Consider the following 24,126-nt stretch of genomic DNA (forward strand, 5'->3'; position numbering starts at 1 on the left):
TTAGGTCGTAGGTACGTCTCGATGTCAATGTGCAGATTGGAGAAAGTCTGTAACTCAGGAAGATAATATTTTTACAGCATCTTTCTCTTGCTCTTTCGGCATTGTTTCCTTCCCACCCCCCTCCTTCATCTCAACATCCACCCAAATCGGCACATGATCACTCGTCCCCATCTCCACCTCGGAATCCATAATCCCAGCCGCCCGAACCCACCCCTTCTCCCACATCCTCCTCCCCGCAACAAAATAATCCACCCTATCACAGCTACTCCCCCATTTCCTTCCTCTAGAATGATACGTATACCGCCTCTCATCCGGAAACATCTCCCTCCACACATCAACACCATCAAACGGCTCCTTCGCCTTCCCACCCCCTCCTAGCAGCTTATCGTGGAAATCCGCGCGGTTAACTACATGTGCCTGTGGGAAGATGCGTAGTTTGGGATACCCGTCTCGCTCGTCAGGCGCGACGTTCATGTCGCCTGCGAGTAACACATCCCAGCCTTGCTCCTCCAACTCCCTACATTCCCTCGCTAATAGCTTATGAAACGCGCGTTTCCGGTCATGTCTCGTTCCTTTAAACGCACCGGTCTGCGGGTCTCGATATGCGTTCTCCGTCCCGTTGACGGCGTAGATGTTGAAGATGGCGAGTTTGGCGGTGCTGCTGGTTTTCGAGCGAAGTTCTACGACGGAGATGCGGCCTTCGGCGTCCCAGTCTACGGTGCGGAGGGCGATTTTGTAGGGGATGTAGAGGTCGCGCCGGATTAGACTGCATACGCCGTAGATTTTGCCGCTGCGTTTGGGGCCGCGGGCGTTGTGGAGGTCGGTGGGGAGGGTGAAGTGGACGTGGTATAGTGGGCGCTTATTATGGGGAGTTCCTTCTTCTTCTGGTAGGGGTGATTTTACTGCTTTTTTGACTGCGTCTTGGGTCTTTTCATCTGTGTGGGCGATTTTGACTTCTTGGAGGAAGAGGATGGATGGCCATTGGTGTCTGTGTAGGAAACCTCTGAGTGAGGCTGTCGGCCGGGCGTTCTTTGCATCATCCCTGAGCGCCGTCCTGGACTTGGAAGTTTGGAAGAACTCTGTGATTGGCTTTTGTAGGAATGGAGCAATGCCATCGATGTTCCAAGAGAAGATGCGTAATGTGTTTGCGTTGAGAGGTGGAAGGGGCGTTCGAGATGCGGGCGTGCTTGGAGGCGCCGTTTGCCCGGGAGACGTCGCTGTGTTTGTCGCGACCTTGCGTCGTTTCGAGGGAGGTGGACTGATTTCTCGATTCATGGTACTGTAGTGGCGGCATGCCTTGACTCTTTGTGATATATGTGACACATGCAGTTGTAAGATGCGCGCACGACCGAGTGACGTCATCATCACTTTCTGCTAGCAATGCCCTAGACTGGTCGCAAACCCAGCCACCAAGATCCTCGTAACTTTGGTATATGTCGCATTGCTGTTTGCAGTATACAATCGCGCATGCACGTGGGCGGGGCGCGACGCGTCTTCCCACTAGAATTGATTGGGCAGTGATCAGCCACATCATTCACTACCCCACCACTACCAACACTTGACATCCACGCTACAGACCTCAGCCACAACTACCTAGAATCCTTCTTCCAACACCACAATCGCATATCTACTCCGTTCTTCTATCTAACCTCAACATGTCCTACCGCCGCAAGAAGTCCCTCCTCATCGGCATCAACTATGTCGGCAGCAGCCACGAACTCAAGGGCTGTCACTCAGACGTAGACAACATGGCCGAGTTCCTCTCCTACCGCGGCTACACCAACTCGCATAAAGACCGAGTCATCCTCACCGACCGACCAGAAGTACCCTACGACTCCCCCTACTACCCCACCGGCCACAACCTCCTCGCAGCCATGGACTGGCTCGTCTCAGAACCCGGATGTACCTTGTTCCTGCACTACTCCGGTCATGGCGGCCAGATTGCAGATGTAGACGGAAACAGGACGACGGGAATGGATGCATCGATCGTTCCTGTGGATTTCGAACAGCGCGGCCAGATTTCCAGTACCATTTTACATGAACACCTTGTTACGTATATGGCGCGGGATTGCACGTTGTTTGTCATAATGGACTGTTGTCATTCTGGTAGTGCGCTCGAGCTACCGTTTGTTTACCGCTCTGATAGCGATGGCCAGATCAGTTTGATGGATAACTTGAAAGCTGGGCTTACGCTTGCTAATGAGGCGCGCGATATCATCTCTGGTGGTTTCTCGTATAGCAAAGTTGGGGAGGCGAGGGAATTGCTTGCGGGTGCGAGTACGTTCTTCAAGGGACTGAAGCATTTTGGTGAAGAGCAGGAGGAGGAAGGACTAGAGAGTGGAGAGTTTGCGGGCCAGTATGGGAGTGAGCAGAAGATGGTGACGATGTTTAGTGGGTGTAGGGATGATCAGACGAGTGCGGATGCGCGGATTGAAGGGGAGGCGACGGGAGCTATGACGTGGGCGTTCTTGGAGATGATGAAACAAGATCAGACTCCGACTTATGCTGAGGTGAGTGCTTGACATATGTTTGGCGGACATGAGCATTGTTGTACTGACCGGGAGACAGACACTCAAGTTCATCAGGAAGACCCTGGATGAGAGCAACTACAAGCAGATTCCACAGCTGAGTTCAGGATTGGATATTGATTTGGATGATATGCATCTGGTACTCTGATCACAGGAAGCCGTCGTCAGAAATTTGCATGTACCCCGAAGGATATGGGTAAAGGCCATCCCTAGCAACAAGACATACAGCATTCTAGTCATTTGACCTGAACGAGAATTGTTAATTTGTCTGACCTTTGTGGCAAACTTAGCAATCGACGCAGCTTGAAACATGCCCGCACCAACCCGTCTTCACAAGTCAAAGTCAGTTTGTCTAACCTCTAAGACCACACCTGCAACGAATGTCTCGAGCTAGCAAACCATCCTCCCCTTCATCCTCATCATCCCTATAACACCCCCTCAACCCAACATCCTCCTTCTCACCGCCATAACCCCAACATCACCCCCTACCACACTCTCACAATGACACCACCAATCGACCCCCTCCGCGCACGCATCTTCTCCGAACTAAACCTCCAACTAACGCACCCCTCTATCCCCAAACCCCTCCTCAACGAATGCTCAAAACACCTCGCTTTCCTCGTACGGTACTACGCCAACGATCCTGACTGTAATCCGCTGAGAGTCAGTGTGCCGATCGTTGAGGTGCCTGTAGTCGTACCGAGGGTGGATATGGGAGAGGAGGAGGGGGATGAAGATGACGAGGAGGATGAAGATGATGAGGATGTAGAGATAGAAATGGGGATAAAGATCGCGTTAGTTGTTTTCGAGGAGAAAAGGAGGAAAAGCTCTGTACAGACAAGGATGGAGGGATTGCGAAAGATGAAGATGGAGAGATTGTATGGAGTGGGAAAGGTGTTGGGAGAGGAGGAGACCGAAGACGACTCGACACCAACAGTGAAGACGAAGAATGGTATCGAGACTGGTGGTGGTCCCGTTAGTAAGATCGCCGGATCTCGACATTGTCCTCCTGCGTTGGCGTCTGGTACTGGTACTTCTGGTCCGTCTACGACTGCGAAGCCAAGGATGCGTGTACTGATTGAGACGACTGGTACGCTGGGGCATTACAAGTGCCTGGTTGCTAAGCTCTGTGGCATGGCCGAGCGTGTCATAGCCGGACTGTTGGAAGGCGATGAGGACATGGTGCGTGCGTGCGAAGAGCTCAAGAGGAATAAAGGGAAGAAGGCGAGTGCGGATATGGGAAAGAGACCGGTGTGGGATGTCGAGGCTTGTGGGGAGTGGTGTTAAACCGCCCAAGACGTGTTGACATAAGGCCCGGGACGTGAAATCGATCGTTGCTTTGGTATTCATATTTCATTCTAGCACGTAAGACATACAATGATAGAAAGAGAGACAACAGACCCATTGCATCAGAATAACATACTTCCATAAAATCCAAAAAGGTATCCCTAGCTTGAGCTAACTCACGCAAGCTATTTCCCATCACACCAAAACACCGACCCCGCTACCCGTCGTCAAGAAGTGACCCAGAAAATAGTGCGATGAAAGTACAAACGCCTCGCAAATGCAGCAGAGAACCGCCGTTTGGGTGCTTAGTCCTTAGCGACCTCTGTGCGGACCTCGCCCTTGACGTTTTCAGAATCGCGTTCTGCGTCGCCCTCTTCTTTGGCTGCGGCAATCTCTTCTTTGTTGTCATTCTCCTCCATTTCGACGTCTGCCGTGGGGGCTGAAGTAGGTGCCATGGTTGTTGTTGCTGCCGCGGCTGGTGGGGATTCGGGTGGGGTTACGACACCAGCGGGCGATTGTGATCGCGTTGAGCCAGCGGCAGGTGCAGTCGCAGCAGGCGCCGCGTCCATGTCGATGTCGCCATCTTCGTCGGCTTCTTGCTCGCCAGCGGCGGGGGTTGTTGTGCGCGACTTGGCGACTGCAGATGCTTGCCGTGTGGATACGGCGCTTTCACCATTCGTCTCCATGCGGTCCAAGTCATCCTCTGGAGCAGCGTTGGGGTTCGGGAAGTCGGTGATGTGTCGCCTCTTCTTGGTGCCGGGCTGCTCGCGCACTCCGAGGCTGTTTTTGTAATCCTCATCGTCGCTCGCGTCGTAGAGCTCGCCATCGTGCTCTATTTGCTGGTCGCGCTGACGCTGTGTCATGCGCACATCCTTGTTCTCGTCGGCATCGAGATCATCGTCTTCATCTTCAGCGTCTGAGTCCGTAGCGCGAGTTAGACCCGCAGGCACATCCGGAATATTGGTGAAGGCTTCAACTGATGGCTTTCCGGTTCTCCGGATATTGTCGATGACGGCAGATTTGATCTTGTGCAGGTAGTCGTGAGAGTTGGCGTTCTCCATGTTAGAAGGACGGACGTCCAGTTCGTAGTCGGGAGCGAAGTATTCGTAGTAGTCGTTGAAAGGCAGCTGCTTGGACATTTTGGTGGAAACGAGCTCTCCCGTCTCGTAGGCCCAAGTTCGCGCTACGTTTCTCATAGTGTAACCACCTCCTCCCAGTACGATGACTGGCACGCCGAAGCTCTTGACGTACTTGACACAATTGGCGTGGCCGTCCATGCTCAGGTTGAAGCAACCAAGCCTGTCTCCGGAAAGACTGTCACCACCGCATTGTAGGACAATAGCCTCTGGGCCGTAGTATGTCATGACCGCCTCGATGACGGGTTCGAAGATGTTGCGATAGGTCTCGTCGGTGATGCCGTCGCGAAGAGGGAAGTTGACCGAGTAGTTCTTGCCGCTGCCGACACCGATGTCGCGCAGTTCACCGGTACCGGGGAAGTACTCGCCGTACTTGTGGAATGAGACGGTCATGACGCGATCGGTAGTGTAGAAGGCTTCCTCAACACCATCTCCGTGGTGGACGTCGATGTCGATGTACAGCACGCGCTGCTTGTATCGGAGTAGCTCGATGATTCCCAAGACAATGTCGTTGACGTAACAGAAACCACTGGCTTCGCTCTTCTTCGCGTGATGCAGTCCTCCCGCCCAGTTTACTGCGACATCGCATTTTCCTCGGTTCAAACGCGCAGCGCCCTCCATGGTGCCGCCAGCGCTGATACCGCAGAACTCGAAAAGACCGTCAAAGACTGGACAATCGTCTCCGACGTTGTATTTGCTCTGCTCACGTGTGAAGCTCTCCATATTATCGGGAGTAACCTTGTGGAGAAACTCGATGTATTCGTCGGTGTGGAACTGCGTCATCTCGTATTTGGACGCGGGCTTAGCGCGCTGCCGATGAGTTAGCACAGATCCTTGGAGAATTGACTTCTGATGCGCCTACGTAAATCTCCATTTTGGTGTACAGTCCGTAGTTCATGATCAAGCTGTGCGCCATGCGTATGCGGTGGGGCTTCATGGGATGTCCGGCTACATAGGCGTAGTTGCCGACGTCGGAGTCGTAGAAGTATGCGACCTTCTTTGGCTGCGAGGCGACGCCATTGCTCAAAGACGAGGAGCCCGTCGTGGGTTCCATAGCGGTGGTCATATCTTTGGTGGCTGCGCACAGCTATGCGACTGGGAGGATGTGTGATGATATTATCGTGATAAATGTGATAAAGTTGGACTGGAGGTTGCGGGCGACGGTGACTACAGCATGCAAGGCGTTCGAGTATCAGCAATCAATTTAGGTGGAGGGGCGTGGCAGAGAGATGGCGGGAGCTTGAACAAAGACCCTCGCGCGCCATTACCATGAGAGCTGCGACAGGGCCCCCCTGTCTAGTGCCGGTTCCGGAACAACCGAATCGCCGCATGCAGTCGCGCAGTTACGTGAGAGAGCTCCGAGCATCAACAGCTTCATCATCGCCGCCGCCTTACCCAGCAACACCTCGTCCACACCCGAGTACTCTCACCTCGTCGCCAGATACCCCGCCTGAAGTAATCAAAGAACCATCGCCAGTACCCCACCATGGACCGGTTAACTAGGATGCTCGCCGCCGCCCAAGGTGGCATGGGCGGTATGGGAGGACCCCAGGGCGACACCAACCTGATCGATAACTCCGAAACCGTCTACATTTCCTCCCTGGCGCTCCTCAAGATGCTGCGGCACGGTCGCGCAGGTGTACCCATGGAAGTCATGGGCCTGATGTTGGGCGAGTTTGTGGATGACTACACAGTACGAGTGGTGGATGTCTTTGCCATGCCGCAGTCGGGAACCGGTGTGTCCGTCGAGGCCGTAGACCCCGTCTTCCAAACCAAGATGATGGACATGTTGAGGCAAACAGGAAGGTACGCAATTGCTGAGTCAGCGCTCGAAGCCGCCACCGCTCTCAACCCGCACATCGGTCGCTGACAAACACAGGCAAGAGACCGTCGTCGGCTGGTACCACTCACATCCTGGTTTCGGCTGCTGGCTGTCCTCGGTCGATATCAACACACAGCAGTCGTTCGAGCAGCTCACACCCCGCGCCGTCGCCGTCGTCGTCGACCCCATCCAGTCGGTCAAGGGCAAAGTCGTCATCGATGCTTTCCGCCTCATTAACCCGCAAGCCCTCATGATGGGCCACGAGCCCCGCCAGACAACCTCCAACGTCGGTCACCTCAACAAGCCATCGATTCAGGCGCTTATCCACGGCCTCAACCGCCACTACTACTCCATCGGCATCAACTACCGCAAGACTGCGCTGGAGGAGAACATGCTGATGAACCTGCACAAGCACGTATGGACAGAGGCGCTGCTCATGGACGACTTCAAGGGCGAGGGCGAGCGGAATACCGACAGGCTGCAGAAGCTCGTCACACTGGCAGACGGCTACGAGAAGCGAGTGAAGGAGGAGACAGAGTTGACCAAGGATCAACTAAAGACGCGATACGTCGGAAAGGTCGACCCCAAGAAGCGTGCGTTCACCCCCATACACAGAATTGAATACATACTAATAACACCCCACAGACATCTCAGACGTCGGTCAGCAGCTCATCGAAGACAACATCGTCTCCGTCTCACGGCAGATGATCGACAAGGAAGCCTCGGTACCAAAGTCCAACTCGCGGCAAAACGGCCAGTCAAGCGGCGGCGACGACATGGAGATGGAGGAGTAGGATCGCATACCCGTGGGCTGGCTTGGAGGAAGCATGTACACTGGCATGAGCTGCAGGATATTGCACTCAAAAGAGGCATATACGATACAGTAATGCATAGACTATGTATGAGAACAACGACATTACACAAAAATGGTTCTACTCATCATGACCGTTACTTTGCCGATTTGAGAACTGCCACACGAATGGGTATACCTCTTCTAGGCCTGAGTTTAGTGATCCTGGACAATAACAGAGGCGAAGTAGTCGCTCACTCGTTCATTGGCGGATAGTTTAGGAGATAAGTCCTCTGACACAGCACTGAGACGTAGAACTCGTTGTGAGGTTCGCAGTGGCATAGAACTATTTACGCTAAAGTTACATCATGCACTTGGACAGGGGAATATGCTTGACGTTTTTCCTTTTCCAGATCGTTCAAGAACACACAAGTCGTACGTCATGTTTCTCGCTGAAGCCGAAGCAGCGGATTATTTCTTTGCGTCAGGTGTCGTTCATGTATGATTTCAGACTTTGGTCACATTTGAAGCCGCGGACTAGAAGTCTAGGTGTTGGTTCCATCGTGGCGTTTCGGGGAAAGATTCGAGAAAAATCAGAATATCGCTGTTTGTGGATGAGGCGAGAAGCGCAAATGAGGGGAGGAGTTCTGATGGGTTAGGTAGATTGATGTCTCCTTACATTCGCAGGGTCGTGGAACAAAATTCAGACCTCTGTCCATCATCCATCACAACACCCGGTTTAGCATTAATTTGAATTCAAACGTATGTCATTTTGATACCTTCTATTTTTCTCGTAGCCAAAAAGCAAAAGCAAAAGCAAAACACCAGCCCACGCTGATCCATATCCCATTAACCCGTAAAATTCATTTCTCGTACGCCCCTTCTTCGAAGAACCGCGACACGACAATGCGCCGGTATTCGTCGCAACAAAACCCTTGGGGGTTACTTTCGTCTTTCTGCTCATCCGTCCACCCGTAGCGATCTTTGGTATATAAAACAACAAAATTTGCCGCCCACTCAGCCTGCCACCCATCATCAGCCCTAGGTTTCGTCGCCCGTAACACGTATTTTGTGAGAAATGGTAGTGTCGATCCCAGTATTACATTTTGTTTGTTTCAAGCAACTCCGGTAAGGAAAGGTGAAGGGTGGATTGGTTCCATGGAATAACACAGCGAAATGGGTTTGGGGGTTGCAAGAAGTTCGGGTCCATTACTTTGAAAGTCTTGAGAGGAGGTAAGGTAAGGTGGCTAGTCCAGATCCCAGGGGGGTAATAGCACAACATCTGCACTCCTGAAAGAGTGCGTTTCTAATGACCGTCTTCCAGCCATATAAGTGTGCATCCGGGTGGTTTCCTTTATTCCTGTCCTGTTCCTATCATGGTAATTTTGAAGCTTGCTGTCTATCCAGCGAGCTCCACTCAGAAGTACGATGACCTGCCAGACTAAGGATGGCCATGCGGTTTCCCTGACGTGTCTTCTGTATTCGACCCATTCTGGCCAGTAGTAGAGCGGATCTTCTTTGCGTTCTCGTCGTCTGAACTTGAGTGGCTGCTGCTTCCGTCTTCGAAGCCAATGGTTCCATCCTTGGATTCGCGGCGTAGCCTATCAGCCTTGTCCTTGAGGTAGGCGGCCTGCTCGGCGGCCCTCTGGGCACGGATTTGTTTCTTCCACATTGCGGCGTAGTGTCCGTTGCGATCGAGCAGCTCCTCGTGAGTGCCTCGTTCCTGGACCTTGCCCTTGTGCAAGACGAGGATCTGGTCAGCGTGGGTGATGGTACTAAGACGATGAGCGATGATGAGCATAGTGCGGCCCTTGGCCAATGTCGTAAAAGCCTCCTGGATGTGCTGCTCTGTCTCCGTGTCAAGAGCGGCAGTGGCTTCGTCAAGCATGATGATACGCGGATTCTTCAGAATCGTGCGGGCGATGGCCACGCGCTGCTTCTCACCTCCAGAAAGTCGCAGGCCGCGGTCACCAACCTTGGTCTCATACTTGTCCGGAAATGTCATGATCTTGTCATGGATACTGGCAGCTCTGCATGCCTCGTGCACTTGTTCGTCGGTTGCCTCTGGGTTTGCATACTTGAGATTGTACATGAGTGTCTCATTGAAGAGCACAGTGTCTTGGGGTACGACACCAATGTGGCTGCGCACCGAGTCGATGGTGAGATCTTCCACATCGTGACCATCGACCTGGATGCTACCAGACATGGTGTTGTAGAATCGGTAGAGCAGACGGAAGACGGTCGATTTACCTCCACCGGATTCACCGACAAACGCAGTGGTCGTGCCTGGCTCGCAGTAAAAGTCGAGACCGGTGAGCGCTGGCTTGCGCTGGTCATAGGCAAAGTGTACATCCTGGAAGCGAAGATTACCCTCACAAGAAGCAAGAGGTTTGGCATCCTCCTTGTCGACTACGGTGGGTTGCTCTTTGAACAGCTCAAGCATTCGCTCCGAGTTGATCATGGCAGACTGGATCATCCTGTAAAAGGTGCCGAAGAAGTTGAGAGGACTTTGCAGTTGGCTCATATACGTGAGAAGCGTCACAAATTTGCCGACGTCGAGGACTCCAACTGCGATCTGGTATGCTGCGATGAAGCACGTAACGAGGAGTCCAATCATAAAGACCATGTTCTGTGTGATGTTCATGATGTTCAGCGATATCATGACCTTGTACTCAGCGTTCTGATACTTCTTAACAGCTTCACGGTAGCGGTTGAACTCGTACGCTTCGGCGTTGAAATACTTGACCGTCTCGTATGACACCATGGAGTCGTTCTTGACTGCATCTTCTTCTCTGTCGGCGTTGACCATTTCGCGGCGAATCTCAGCGCGCCACTGCGCCATGCGGATAGTCAGATAGATGTACCAAAATGTAACGATGGCGATGACGAGCGCGTAGTAAGCATCGAACCTGATGAGGAAATAGGCGATGGCTACGCCTAGATCGATGAGCATGGGAACAACCGAAAAGGTCACCTGCTCGAGGAACGTGTTGATGGAGCTGCCCTTTCCTAGAGCGGACAGGACCTCTCCCGTCTTCTTGCCGAGGTGGAAGTCGAGGCTAAGGCTGTGCACGTGCTCGAATGCCGCAACGGACAGCTCGCGATACGAGTATTGGGAAACGGGGATCCACAGGGCAGATCGCGCCGCACCCAGCAATCCGTTGCTGCCCTGCAGAAAACGGAAGCCGATGTACAACATAATGGCGGTCCACGGATTTCCGCGCTCGCGGTCGTTGAGGCGCTTCACGATTTCACCCGTGAGGTCCGGGACCAAAACGTTAACGACGCGTTGGCCTAGGACGAGCATGAAACATGCGATGACGACCAGCTGCAGCTTGCGATCTTTCGAAGGCCAGAGGTAGGGGAAAAAGACGTGGTAGCCTTTGATGTATTCCCACCAGCTGCGCGCGGGTGCGCCAGTGGGCCTGCTCCAGGCGGGCGGTGCACCCTCGGTGTGCTGGTGTTTGCCACCGGTCGGGTGTACTGAGCCATATGAGCCGTTCGCGTGACCGTTTTCCGCATGACCGTTTTGTTCGGCGCTACCGAGCAAAGAGGTATTTTCGGATGGACTGCCCGATTCTTGGCGAGACCTGCGCTGTGGGACTATGACGAATAGTACGTAGAAGGCGATGAGGGCGAGGAGCAACACGATGCGGAGCAGGTCCATGGCCACCTCTGCGGCTTCCCACTCGGTCATTCCAAATCGCAATCGCTTGGCGGGAGTGCCTACGGTGGGCTCCTTGTGCGGATGCGTGTAGATGGAGAAGGAAAGGGCTACCAGTACTATTTCTAGCACGGTTGCCAGACTCCATGTTGCCAGATGCGCCTCGGTCGGAGACGGCTTCGAGTCGAGGAGGGAGATGACGAAGAGACAGTAGACGAAGAAGGCGCCAACGAGGTAGATCTGAGGAAGTTAGCCATGGATGGAATCTGAAGTTTGTTGCTGTTACATACCACTGCGGCTTTGCCCACCCACCAGTGCTGCTCCGCCTCGGCCAGGGCATGCGCAACGACGACGACGGAATTGCCGACAAAGGTGAATGCCGTAGCCAGCGACACCCATTCGAAGACGCGCTTCTGGGTCTGGGTGACATCATCGTGGACGAGCTTCTTGACGAAGTTGCGGGTGGGATCGGTGGCCGGGAGCGGCTTTCCTCCAGGGCCGGTTGTGGTAGGTTTGGCGATATTAGTATTAGATTTAGAGGCGGCAATGCTGCGGACGGTGAAGGCAGCGAGAAAGAAGACGAGCATAACGATGGGGTAGGCATATTGCAGCACGGCGATGGTGGTGCGCACAGGGCCGGCGTAGGCCCATCGCTCGCGGTCGTGGTCGTCCATGTGGTGCGGCCCAGCCATGCTGTTGCTCTCTCTCCACGGATCTGTGAGGCCCGGCAGCGAGACTCACGGGTGGCAGAGACGGGCGGGGAGGAGATAGGAAAGGGAAGGAGGGAGTGTCGGTGGTGGAAGAGAAACGCGGTGACATGTTGCACCTGGGCACACTGAGACGGTGCCATGGGCGAGAGCTAGCTAGCACGAGTAGACTTGTGGCGCACATGCAGCAGGCATTAGCCCTGTCCGTGCGCGCCGATGATGGATTTCATCCAGACCTCGCTGTGACCCCGGCCTGCAGCAGCTCCCAGCACGGTACAGCTCCCAGGCACACGGGGCGAGTCGTGTCCTGCAGCCGCCTGCAGCTCGTCACACCAGCGTCGACTCGACCGGACGCGATTCTGCCATTACTGGACCTGCGATTTACGTCGATTTACTGGCACGACTGCACTTCATTCAATACCGTATTGCCCCGTCTCTGGCATGAGGCGAACTTGACGCTCAGATGACTGAAAACCGTCGCACGTCAGCCGTCTCGTCGCCCAAGATCCCCCCGGCGCCGCCATTGCCACTGCCCAAGCAAAAGTCACGCTCCTACTTTGAGCGTTTTGTTGCGCAGCCCTTGACCACGGCCTATGGATCCCGCCCACCCAGCGTGCATCAACATGGCTACGAGGGCGGTCCTCCGAACCCTCTAGTGCCGAAACTTGCCGGGTACGTTCCTTTCGTACATGCTCGATACTCCGTCGCCGTATACGGCAACTTGATTTCTGTCTCTCCTATTGGCTGTGTCTTCCACCATTTCCATCCACACTCCCACATTTCCTCCACACTTCCTCTCTGCATCTTTGTTGACGTTTGCGTGGCTCTTTCCTGGATGCCGCGTTCCTTCCCTGCTGCCTCACTCACCTGTCTCCCTCCTTCCCTGCCACCCACCTGTCTTACCCTGCCTCGCTCCTTCCCTGTCACTCACTTCCCGTCACTCACTTTCCGCCACTCACCTCCTGCCATGTATCTTGACATACCTCCAACGTGCCTTCCCCGTCTCTGCACTCACTGTCAACCACTCTGACCCTCCTGCACCTGCACCTGCACCTGCACTCACTGTCAACCACTGCACGCACTCACATCCGTCAGCATTCGCACGGGCTACTCCCAAGATGCAAGCCATAAGACAGGCCTCGACATCTCTGCCCTCGACATCAACCGTGAACGCACCCATGCCGTCCTCGCTGGCAAGGAGATCCTGAAGACTGTCCGCGTCCAAGATGCCAAGATCGTCGACGAGACCAACCTGCGGGCTGCTGTCCTCAATTATGCCGATTCTCATGCCCGACAGCGCGAGGGCTTGGGCATACACGACGTAAAGTGGTCCCATGGGCAGTTCAGCTCCCACATCGCCACTGCCGCTGCAAATGGCAAAGTCATACTGTACGACCTGAACCGCGCAAGCGTCGAGCTCACCAGGCTGCACGAGCATACGCGTCAAGTACACAAACTGGCCTTCAACCCCCACCAGGGCCATCTGCTGCTGTCTGCTAGCCATGACAACACGGTCCGTCTGTGGGACTTGCGCGACATGCGTAGGGATGTTACTGTCTGCCGCAGTCGGGATCATTACGCTGGCATGAATGGCGGTATCCGTGACGTCCAGTGGTCGCCTACCGATGCCGTAGAGTTCGCTTTCGGCACGGATAACGGAACCATACAGCGATGGGATTTCCGCCATAACAAGGGGCCCAAGCAAAAGATTACAGCTCACGACCAGCGCATCTGCACCTCCATCGACTGGCACCCAGACGGTAAGCACCTGCTCAGTGCTGGCGTGGATCGAACCGTCAAGGTCTGGGACTTCTCCGTCACTGGACGCCGCCAGAAAGCTGCGTACGTCTTACACACACCGTTTCCGGTATACCAAGCTCGATGGAGGCCGCCATACTGGTCTGACGAGTACCACGAAAAGGGTGCCTACCAATGCACACAGCTGGCCACGTCTTACGACAAAGAACACTCTGTCATTCATGTATGGGATTTCCGTCGTCCGTTCTTACCATTTCGGGAGATCAACAAGTTTCCCAGCGCACCTTCCGACATGCTCTGGCACTCGCGTGACACTTTGTGGACTGTCGGTAGAGAAGGTGTTTTCCAGCAGAACGATGTCCACCATGCTCCCAAAACCGTAGATCGGCGCAATCTGCAGGCCTTTGGGGTATCGCCAAGTGGAGAGGTTGCTGCTGTTGCCCAGAAGAGACCTCGGCAGCCATCTTCAACAGGTCTAGCTTATACTGACGATACGTACCTTGGTGACCCGCGTGCCAGACGACACAGCCCCGAGAAGGGTAGTCTCAGAAGTTCGGCAGATGACAGTCTAGATGATAGTTTTCTAACATCGTCAATGAAGCGACATCATGGTCGCACTGCTAGCAACAGGTCTACCAAATCGTTCAGTAGTACCCCGCCATCTGACATTGCCCCCAAAGTCATGTTCCTCAGTGACTCCATGGTCGCACATAGCGAGTCATTCAGGCCGAACCAGGTCGCCATACGAGGCATACTGCCAGGCGCGGCCAATCCTCAGATCTTCGAGTATCTTGCACAGAAATACAAGACCATACCTCTTTCCGACCCACCCGACTTGGACTCTTTTCTTCGACTGGAGAGGGCGTTTGAGCAAAACGCTGAGTACGCGCAGCGCGCAGCCTTCTATAGGCTTGCGCAAACATGGAGGGTCGTTGGTGCGTCCATTACCATGGCGACACGACGCCGAGCAGAGTTACACAGACAACAAAGAAGGTTGCGACCGCAGAACACCGCGCTACCGTCCGGACAGACACACCAAGCAGCATCCGCGCACATGGAAGCACATGACAAGCGCATGGCGATCCCTCCAAATCCTGCAGTGCGTGCCATCTTGAGCACGCTAGAGAAGCCAACATCACCATCCCGATCGCCCAGCGTGCGAGAGAGCACTTCTAATATTGCGACCCCTCTTGCTCGTCCAGTCATCACCCAAACCGTCGATAATGCTGAAAGGCCAGGCTTGCTCGATATTGATCAGGAGGACATCGATCAGCTTCCACCCGCTGTTACTGGACCACCTGTCGATGCAAGTAGGACACTCGCGCCGCCAAGGACGTTCAGTGGGCCACAATGGTATCACTCGGGAGACGACATCGATGAACGCCGTGCCTTGGTCGGCAGCTATCGTGCATCCCCACGTATTCCACTGAGCCTCGCACCGAGCGGCACACAAGTCGGACGCACCATTGAGCCTCATCCACTGGAGCGACACGACTCTGGTGAAAGCTTTACAATGTTCTCTGCGTCATCGGACTCCCAAAAGGGCAATTCTGTGCCGAGCTCGTTCGCGAGTACCAACTCACAACTAGGCCCTGGGCATTCTCTATCGGAAAATTGGCAGTCTGTCCAGGAACAGTCTAGCTTCGGGAAGCCGAGAAACGCTGGAGATCAAGAGCTGAGCAAAAGCATCTCGATATCTCCAACGACCATGCCCGTCGGCAAGAGCTTTCCTCGTGCAGACGAAGGGTACACACAGAAAGTGGCCCGCAGCGCTTCGAACAATGCGGATGAATTTGGCAGTGGAGAGAAAGCCGTTCGGGATATGGAACATTTGCGGCGAAACAACCAATTGCTTCGTCATGATAGCTCTGATTCTGAAGCGCTCACAAGCATCTCGTCGTCATCCTACGAATTCAGCACTGAGATGGAAGCCAGTGGAACTATTGTACCTGACGTGTTTGAGGATGTGAGGTCGCCTCATGTTCTCAAGCCACCAGCGTCCCTGCCACATGCCTCCGGAAGTGCGCCTCCTGTACTTGATCCAACAGTAGAAGAAGGATTGTTGCTGTCAGACTTTGAAGCTGTGCATATCGACGCCGAGGCCGGCTCTCCCTACTCCGTCATTGGGCTGCTGAATCATCTCCTAGAGTACCACACGGAGGCGTCGGATGCACAGTTTTCCTCAGTCCTCATTCTACTTTTAGCCCCCCTGTTACCACAGACGCATGGCCCTTCTGATACTCCAGATGTGCACATAGGCGATGTATTGAACGTCTTCAGCGACACGTTCGTAGCACTAGGACTGACTCAAGCACAAGCGAAAGCTATACTATCGACACAGTTAAGCCAGCTGATAGCTACTGGTATTAATCCCTACCAAGCGGAGTCTATTCTTTCCGCCTATCATTTCCAGCTACATTCCTTGTCATTGTTTAACTCCGCGGCCTCGCTCCGCCGCCTAGCGTACCCGACATATCCTGCTGTCTACGAGCAAGCGCTGAAAGAAACGCAGGTTGGGCTTTTGTGCCTAAGCTGCAAGTCACCAATCAACAACCCTAGAGATAAGATGCGATGTGAGTCCTGCAAGCGAACGCAGGCACCCTGTCCGATTTGCTGGGGCAAATACCCGGCTTTCGAATCGATCACCGCGAAGAAGAAATCCAAAGCGAAGTCGCGGCCATCATTCAAGGACAGAGGACACAGAAGGCAGCGATCGTCTCTCACATCGAATCCAGACCATGCCGGCGATCAAATCGCAGACGGTCCATCACCGACTGTTCCAGCCAAATGGTCGTCACCTGCAGCCACGCTCTGGACATGGTGTCCATTATGTGGTCACGGAGGACATTCAAACTGCCTGTCAACCTGGTTTGCCGATCCGACACTATCAGACGGCGCATGTCCGACCGAAGGCTGTCTCTGCGACTGTGTCCAAGGCAAACGCCGCGACACAAAGATCGAAGAGATGCTCCTCAAGAAAGCAGAGAAGGACCGATCGAAGGTTGTTCGAAAAGGCGATGATTGGAAGGTAAAGGAAAGCCGCGCGGTGTCGGCAGTCCGGAACGCTGCCCTCGACACGATACCAGATCAACAATCACAGCCAAATTCTGGCACCACAACACCGACTCGTAGATGAAACAAAGGCTACTTCCGGAGCAATCAATATCAAGCAATACGCGCATCGATACTTCCCGGGCCGTCGCAAGTCTCGACCACTTGAATTCGGCCCGAAACGAATCACTCACTTTGCAGACCCATGCACTTAACACCAGGCACGGCAACCCTTCGAGTCCGATCCTGACATCACCACACGTCCAACCACAACCCTTTCCGAAGGAATTCCTTACATCGGATCCGCATCTCAATTTTCGCAATACGTCGGTGTACATGGCAAAATGGAGCTGCCCGCATACATGCATAATCACACCGCTTGTATGCGCGCCAAGCATGGTTGTAAGACAATGAAAAGCCCGCACACCCTCGATAAAGTCGCGCAGCCCGCCCGCTTCCCCGGGATGCGGGACGCTGACTTGATTGAAGCGTGGGTCTGCCACGTGTAATTCGTGGGTAGCGAGGCGGGAATTTATAGGCGTGATGCTGCATGTGGTAGTAAGTGTTTTCGGTACTTTTGCGCGCAGATGGTCGGTCGGGATCGCGGGAGCGATGGCATGTGGGAGGTGGGAAGGCGGTGGGGGTGGTTGTATGCATGTCGTTTTTGCGATGATGCGCGATGACGAGTTGAGGGGATGTATTTGGAGAGTAAGACGATATTAATGATTGTTAAGCTGCTACTATTATACCACCATGATGATATCGTACTCGGGTTCAACCTTGGAAACTTCGCCCGACCGCCCCGTCTGCCGGCACATGGAAAGGGTACCTTTTCCAGTACGTGTACAAGGTATCCACACTCGGAACGGAAGTAAGCAGCATGTAGACTAGCGCTGCTGCAGCCTTACCGTTGTCATCACGCGGCTTCTTGGACTATGGATCGCTTACACCCATCCATATGATGATCTATTGCATACACAGTAACTTCTCGTGTGCAAAAAACAAAGAAAGTCTGAGGTCGAGACCTTCTTCGGTTGTCGCGTGTGTGGTAAATGTTCAGTAAATGCCTTGATGATCAGAGGTTGCGATAGGTCGCAAATTACGACGGGCGTGTCATGGCATATGGAGACACATACACGTGCTGTTTGGTACTCGTGGCTTGAGTTCAGCTCCTAGCTTGTATACAATCCATGGCAGTCTGTCTGTGTGAAAGGGAAGTAAGGTAATGTCGTGATCAGAAGGGTGATTAGTTCTTTCCACACCAGCATCTGTCAATTGGTTCAGGTAGCACCAACATACCTAATAAGTAGAGGATGTGTAAACCGTACGACTTGATTACTCCACCATCCACCACTTTGCATGAGCTGAAAGGTACGTACCCTACACATGTACCTCACGCCTCACACCACTCCCTCCCATGTCCGCGTACGCCCCCAGCCCCCAGCCTACGCTGATCGGTCTGTCGCTCGCTCACTGCATTCCCATGATCGGTGTTCCACATGCATTCCCAGCGGGAGTACCGCAACCAGACCTACATTACCGCATTCCCCACGATCCCAGTGATTCACCTACATGACGACATTTGTTGAGGAACATTTACTGCGAGTAAGATTTGTAAAACTGTAGATTGCAGGGGTTGTATGGACGCAAGGCTGCCGCGACTGTGTATTGGTGGCTATGGATAAATATGGCGATACTAACAGGAATGGAGTATCTTCGGTCGCATCTGTAACCGCTGTGCAGTGTACAGGCTGATGCTGCAAGATGATGGGATGTTGAGAGATTGTGATTCTGGTACGGATGACGTCGTTGGGTATTTTTGGTTGTACGCAGGTGTCTAGACTTCGACTGTTGTACGCGCTTTGGGTTACACAATACTCGCGACCGCAATGTCGGGTCTATGATTAGCATTTCATAGGCGGATGCTGTCCGCGGGGTCATGGGGGGTTTAGCGAGGTGTGGTGGGCTGATTCCGTGGGTTGGGCCAGAACATAGCGACGATACTTGTTGCATGCAGCGTATGTTCGATGCTGGAAGCCAAGCAGAGCGGCGTCATTGCGCATGCTGTGTAGAAGTGTATGTGTTCGCGATGTCCAAATCCGTACCTGTGCTGTTAACAGCGGACAGCTTCCTCGCGTTCGACAGCATCCCCCACGCGTGAGACTATGCGCCCAAACTGGACAGTCTCCCTCCGATGCCGCTTCGGTAGTCTCCATGCGGGTGTCGTACGTCTGTCGCATATCATGGGTATTGATAAGGTTGCAAGGCGACGCAGTGCGCTGGGCGGCTGTTTGGGCATCAACGGTACGACCGGTGTACGAAGTGCGTGCGTTTTGACGTGTTTCGATCCATGTACCTAGCAGGACGCGTGGTCAGTTTAGACAAAAGAAACCATGCAATGCCTCGACTCAATTGCACTTCCTTCTCTACTGCTATTGTATCTTGCCGGTAGCTTAGTAGGGCGACATCGCGACAATGCGCCATCTTGGCTCCGAGGTCTCACTCAGCCCGACGATATACATCACAATTGGTTGTCAGACGTGACAGGGTGTGTGAATTTGATGGTATTCATGTCTCAACCGGTTCCATTCCTCGTGATATCGTTGATCCGCGGGAGAAAGGAAATGAAGGCCTAAGTCGCCGTGAAATGCATGCCTGCGCCCTCGAGGGGCTATTCAGATCCCGAATTCCTGCTCCCAGTCAGCTCCGTCTTGCCACCCGACATGGTATCGTATGCATACCTCAACTCCATATCCCCAACCATTTACCGGCTTGCGCTCCAGACGGACTTGAGGAAGCCGTCCTTCTGTGCGAGCCTGTTGAAGCTGTCGTCGGCCTCGCCCATGGCGCGGACGAAACCGCAGATGGCGTAGGCCTGGTTGTCGCCGGTGTAGCGGCCGTTCTCGTCAACCTTGCCAACGCTGAGCTGGACAGAGGCGTGGTCCTTGGCCCTGATGATGCGTCCGGTGGCCGACTTGTGGGTATTAGTATCGCGTTCGGGGTCACGTAGGTGGTTGTCGGTAACTTACGCACTGGGATGTGTTAGCAGACATTCATTGGTAATGTGACATGGCTTGGCTTACTTTGCGGGGGACGTAAAGGTCGACGAGCTCTCCGCGTTCGTTCTCCATTTTGATTGATGTGTAGGTGGGAGTCGGGTTGGGTTGTGTGGCTGCGGTGGTGGTCGATGTCGTCGGCGTCAATGTTGCGACTCGCTGAATTTCGAGTGTCGCTTAGCACTGGTGGTGTGGCGCTAGCGTCGCATGCGGGTTAGCGCGGGTCTCTCTCAATCGAGCAGTGCCCCTCATGGGCGACCATCACGAGTGAAACTCCATCTTCGCAAAGCAAATCGGATTAGTTGCATCATTCGCTGCAAGCAGATGGTCCTTTGACGTGGCGGAATCTCCGGCGAATGATGGAATGCGGTAACCTTCATCTACCTGCGTTCGCTCAGTGAGCGGGACAACCTTGTAAGCTTAGATATCGCCATGTACCTGTCTGTCTCAATGCTATATCGCATCGATATGCTCATTCATATCTTGCCGAAGTGTGTAGCTCAGCCGAATATCCTGATATATAGACCTAGTTATTCTTGCACTCCTCACTTCAGTCAACCTAGGTATCACAGCGAGACAAAGGGGTCAAAGCATACAAGGATTATGCTATATTGCCAGTCTCGAGTTTGCTAAGACATCTCTGTAGTCGCCTCCTCGTTCTGCAGTGTTCGTGGAATTGAGAAAGATAAGGCGCGTGTAAGAGCCTCCAAGCCCGTCATGTCCTCCCATGTCCCCAAACTCTGCCACCCCAATGCTCTACAAACTCCAAAAAGAATGTGGGGTAGTCCAATGCATCAGCCAGTTATTGAGCAGGTCCTGATGAGTGCAGTGTAATGCCAGAAGGTGTGCACAGACCCATATGTCCAAGCTATCCCAAACCTCCCCAAACTTAACCAGGACTCTCCCCAGAGCTCTACAACCACCACAACAACGTGTAGAATAGCAAAAAACAATGCATCGGCCGGGAATCGAACCCGGGGCTAGCCGAAACTGTCCTGTGATGGATGGCAACGGCTAATTTTACCACTAAACCACCGATGCTGGTGATCTGAGCGAAGTTGTTTCGCTTGATGAAGATTGGATAAAGGAAAACCAATATAATCCCGTTATTAAACCGGTCATCGTGAGTAGAAGCATTGATCGTGTTGTTGAGTTGGGAAAGACGGGTTGGAGTTAGACAGCGTTGAACGGAGTGGGGTTCTGCAGATCTAGACCATGCGAACTATCATCTGCCGTGTTCTGTTGGCCGAAAGATCTCGGCGAACATGTAGTGTTACCGGCACACTCGGCGACTGTACGACTGTACTTGTTGCATTACGGCGTACCGAAATACACATCTCAGGGGCTGGCAAAGGCGCGAGATGGCTGGGGCGGGAACCTTACTGCACGACGGCGAGAAAGGCCATTGCTAAAGACATAAGGTACTTCGAGCTTTGCGATAGTGTCCTGCAAGTCTGGGTACGTGGTACAGTGGTTGGCGGGTGGTTGCGACATTCCAGAATTGCGGTTGTGGGGTTGGGAGATGCAGCGCGCGGGCAGACAGGCAAGCGCCGAGCGTTATGCCTCTCCTGCCTCTCAAACCTTCCTACGTTGGAAGCGCGCATCGTCCACGAGGTAATCTATTCGAAACTGGCACACGAATGTAAGATCAAGATATATGTGATGCGTAATGAGTAAATATCGATAAAACCGATCCAAAGAGTATGCTGAGATACGCTAAACGCCTTTGCTAATAACAAATCATGCACCAGAACATGTAGTATGCACCAACGCCATCCAAACGTGAACCTACTTCTCCATTCCATTCCGCACTCAACAAGCAAAACCAACGCTCATGCAAAAAGGTCGCCCTTTCCTGCACCCAAAAAGATCTCATAATAGGTCTGCTCCAACAAGTCTCGTTCCTTCGATGAAGCGTCCGAAGGTAGGGGAACCTGAGACGAGAAGCTGCGGAAGAGCATCAAACAGCGAATGCGACATGTTTCTCCTGGATAGATCCGATATTCGTCGTTTGTTTCGAAGACGAGGTTGATGGTGGCATGCCGTAAGCCCGCACCTGTGCGCCCAAGATTTGTCGGTCGACCCCTCTTTCTACGCTGCGCGTAAGTTTTTCGAGGCCTGTTCTGAGAGGCCCACCGACAGGCCGTTGTTGGTTTGGCTCCTTAGACTTCGGCGATTTTTTGGGTCTTGTGGCGGGAGCTTCTGGTTGTACAACAGCCGCTTCTGGTTTTGTGACCATGGCTTGTGATTCCGCAAACGCTGAAGCTTCTGGTTGGGCGTTTTGGGCGCGCTTTTTGGGGTAGGGAGTGAGTGCTCGGCACAACATGTTGGTGAGTCGTGATAGTATTTATTGAATAATGGAGATGCTCCTATGTTGGAAGTGTAGGATTATCAAGTGCGCTGATAGTGATGGAGATTTGTATGGGTCGCAAACAAGCGTCGCACTCATGGTGGTTTTATACATTAATGGCCCGATTAGATTCATTTTGCTGTACGCGTATTCGTAAACTGTATTCACCGACAATTACAGCACATCTTGCGAGGCATTGCTGCGGTTTCGCGATGTTGGCGCGGAAGGTGGCTGAAGGGATTCGTAACCTCGTACAAACAGCCAATCGGACGCGTGCGCTCGGATATGTCGATCTCCCTCCAGCAAAACCGGTGGCGATCTTGGGGCACTGCATCTCGGGCAGCGTTCACTGCTAACTGCAGGTCTCCCACTGCGGATGGTAATTGAGAAGCCTTGCGTTGGCTTAGTCGACAGAAGACTTGATGCCGCGTTTATCGGTTATGAACCTACAGATCTCCCCGCCAGCGCATGAAGCTGTCTAGCTACTGGTAGCCGCAGCGTGGACTGAGCAGCAGGCCTACGCGTACCGGATGAGCGTATGGTCATATGATGGGTCTCGAGGGTCTCGAGCACGATCATACTCAGGCCAAGCTCTTGCCAGGTCACCGCTGACGTAGTCCCACTCCGACCTAATCTCCGTTAGTAACGCCCGTCGCAATAGCCAACACACAAACTTACATGAACATCAAGTCCAGCTGCACTTTGACTTTCCGCGCTTGAACCTTGACGACCCTCGAGGCTACGTCCTCGAAGAATGGAGGTAGACAGATTGCTAGTGTCATGTTCTGCAGATGCGGAAAGCGCGATCTTCGCGCCCCCAGGTTGACGAGTTGCGATAGACACTGCGCTTCGTCCGAGTGCATGAGGTCCCTCTCGTAGGGATTGAGGTTTCCCGTCGCAACGATGTGGCGTAGATAAAGTGTGCGTAGCGATGTAGGTAGACATGAGGGACCGAGTGCGAGACTCCGTAGTTTCGCTTCTTGCATGGGTTTATGCAAACAGATTGTGTCCAATCTGAGCTTCTCGAGCCGCGAATCCTTGATTATGTCCCTTACATCAACATGCCCGCTCACAGCCTCATCCTCTTCGATTATGAAGCCGTCGTTCGGATGATTGTATTCAAAAGTGAGTTCGCGAAGAGTTGTCTCGAAACTGTGCTTGAAAGCGCGGATCAGGTAGCGGAAAGCGGTGCCATCCAACACATCGCGTATGCTGCCTTCGTAATTGCTGTGCAATCTTAAACATCTCAAGTTGAGAAACACTTCCGCAAAGGCCTGTATTTCGTCACAGAGCTCCCATTGGAGTTTAGGATCAGTGAAGGAGATATCCAGGGTACTAAGAGTGTTGTTTTCGAATTCCCAGTCGTCGAAATGTTCGTCGGGGATCTCGCCAGCGGCAACACCCGAGAGGCGTAATGTCTTCAAGGTCTGCAACTTCAAAACTGGTACGATGCTGGATAGCGTGCCAGGCCAAATGTTCAAATCCAACTCTTGCAAGCTGGGTATATCCATTATGAAGTTGCGGATTCGTTTACCGATGTGATCATACTGCATCGCGTAGACGGCCCGAACGTATCGTAGCAAATCAGGTCGATTTTGAAATGTTCGCAACAATCCCTTGCCGTTGTCTCCGGAAAAGATCAAAGAACGATAGATGTACGGCTCTGTGATGCGACAAAACTTGCGTGAAACCAGCGATAGGTTGAGGAGATCGTCATAGTTTGATGTATGCCTGTTCGGCAGGGGATTGATGACTTCGGACACTACATGATCGAGTAGTTCTTCTGAAAGGCGCTCCATGACGGGAAGGGTGCGCAGGCAAAACAGATGTGACGGGTGGCGTTGTGCCTCAGCGATGCCTCAAACGTGTCGGCCGTCAATGAAGAGGCAAAGGGCGGCCACCGCCGCCGCGCTGCAGCTGGCTGATTCAGCACGCCTAGCGCTCAGCCCTACCGAGATAGCCCTGCCCAGGTGGAGG

The 24,126-nt window shown here is 53.4% G+C and overlaps 8 protein-coding genes and 1 non-coding gene across 9 annotated transcripts; 4 read left to right on the forward strand and 5 right to left on the reverse strand.

The window, feature by feature from the left end:
• Positions 1 to 1,655: 1,655 nt before the first annotated feature.
• Positions 1,656 to 2,676, forward strand: J4E87_008582 (uncharacterized protein; the record flags this gene model as incomplete). The annotated part of the gene is made up of 2 exons (XM_049380170.1): positions 1,656 to 2,510; positions 2,569 to 2,676. The coding sequence occupies 2 exons, from the start codon at positions 1,656 to 1,658 to the stop codon at positions 2,674 to 2,676; spliced, it is 963 nt and encodes a 320-aa protein (XP_049230167.1).
• Positions 2,677 to 3,029: 353 nt separating this feature from the next.
• J4E87_008583 (uncharacterized protein) lies at positions 3,030 to 3,815 on the forward strand (the record flags this gene model as incomplete). Its single annotated transcript, XM_049380171.1, has 1 exon — positions 3,030 to 3,815. The coding sequence occupies one exon, from the start codon at positions 3,030 to 3,032 to the stop codon at positions 3,813 to 3,815; it is 786 nt and encodes a 261-aa protein (XP_049230168.1).
• Positions 3,816 to 4,120: 305 nt separating this feature from the next.
• RPD3 (histone deacetylase) lies at positions 4,121 to 6,017 on the reverse strand (the record flags this gene model as incomplete). The annotated part of the gene is made up of 2 exons (XM_049380172.1): positions 4,121 to 5,761; positions 5,814 to 6,017. The coding sequence occupies 2 exons, from the start codon at positions 6,015 to 6,017 to the stop codon at positions 4,121 to 4,123; spliced, it is 1,845 nt and encodes a 614-aa protein (XP_049230169.1).
• Positions 6,018 to 6,437: 420 nt separating this feature from the next.
• RPN11 (multicatalytic endopeptidase) lies at positions 6,438 to 7,567 on the forward strand (the record flags this gene model as incomplete). Its single annotated transcript, XM_049380173.1, has 3 exons — positions 6,438 to 6,757; positions 6,831 to 7,366; positions 7,419 to 7,567. 3 exons carry the CDS (start codon positions 6,438 to 6,440, stop codon positions 7,565 to 7,567), a joined length of 1,005 nt encoding a protein of 334 aa, XP_049230170.1.
• Positions 7,568 to 9,004: 1,437 nt separating this feature from the next.
• J4E87_008586 (uncharacterized protein) lies at positions 9,005 to 11,919 on the reverse strand (the record flags this gene model as incomplete). The annotated part of the gene is made up of 2 exons (XM_049380174.1): positions 9,005 to 11,467; positions 11,518 to 11,919. 2 exons carry the CDS (start codon positions 11,917 to 11,919, stop codon positions 9,005 to 9,007), a joined length of 2,865 nt encoding a protein of 954 aa, XP_049230171.1.
• A 478-nt stretch (positions 11,920 to 12,397) lies between these two features.
• On the forward strand, positions 12,398 to 16,828 carry J4E87_008587 (uncharacterized protein; the record flags this gene model as incomplete). Its single annotated transcript, XM_049380175.1, has 2 exons — positions 12,398 to 12,606; positions 13,030 to 16,828. The coding sequence occupies 2 exons, from the start codon at positions 12,398 to 12,400 to the stop codon at positions 16,826 to 16,828; spliced, it is 4,008 nt and encodes a 1,335-aa protein (XP_049230172.1).
• Positions 16,829 to 19,507: 2,679 nt separating this feature from the next.
• On the reverse strand, positions 19,508 to 19,874 carry RPS21 (40S ribosomal protein S21; the record flags this gene model as incomplete). Its single annotated transcript, XM_049380176.1, has 2 exons — positions 19,508 to 19,717; positions 19,827 to 19,874. The coding sequence occupies 2 exons, from the start codon at positions 19,872 to 19,874 to the stop codon at positions 19,508 to 19,510; spliced, it is 258 nt and encodes an 85-aa protein (XP_049230173.1).
• Positions 19,875 to 20,752: 878 nt separating this feature from the next.
• Positions 20,753 to 20,840, reverse strand: J4E87_008589. The gene has a single exon. It is a non-coding gene; the product is annotated as a tRNA-Gly (tRNA).
• A 1,983-nt stretch (positions 20,841 to 22,823) lies between these two features.
• J4E87_008590 (uncharacterized protein) lies at positions 22,824 to 23,948 on the reverse strand (the record flags this gene model as incomplete). The annotated part of the gene is made up of 1 exon (XM_049380177.1): positions 22,824 to 23,948. The coding sequence occupies one exon, from the start codon at positions 23,946 to 23,948 to the stop codon at positions 22,824 to 22,826; it is 1,125 nt and encodes a 374-aa protein (XP_049230174.1).
• Positions 23,949 to 24,126: the final 178 nt, after the last annotated feature.

The sequence above is a fragment of the Alternaria ethzedia genome, assembly GCF_023757985.1.
Source record: "Alternaria ethzedia strain BMP 0044 chromosome Unknown scaffold_27, whole genome shotgun sequence".
NCBI classification, from domain to species: domain Eukaryota; kingdom Fungi; phylum Ascomycota; class Dothideomycetes; order Pleosporales; family Pleosporaceae; genus Alternaria; species Alternaria ethzedia.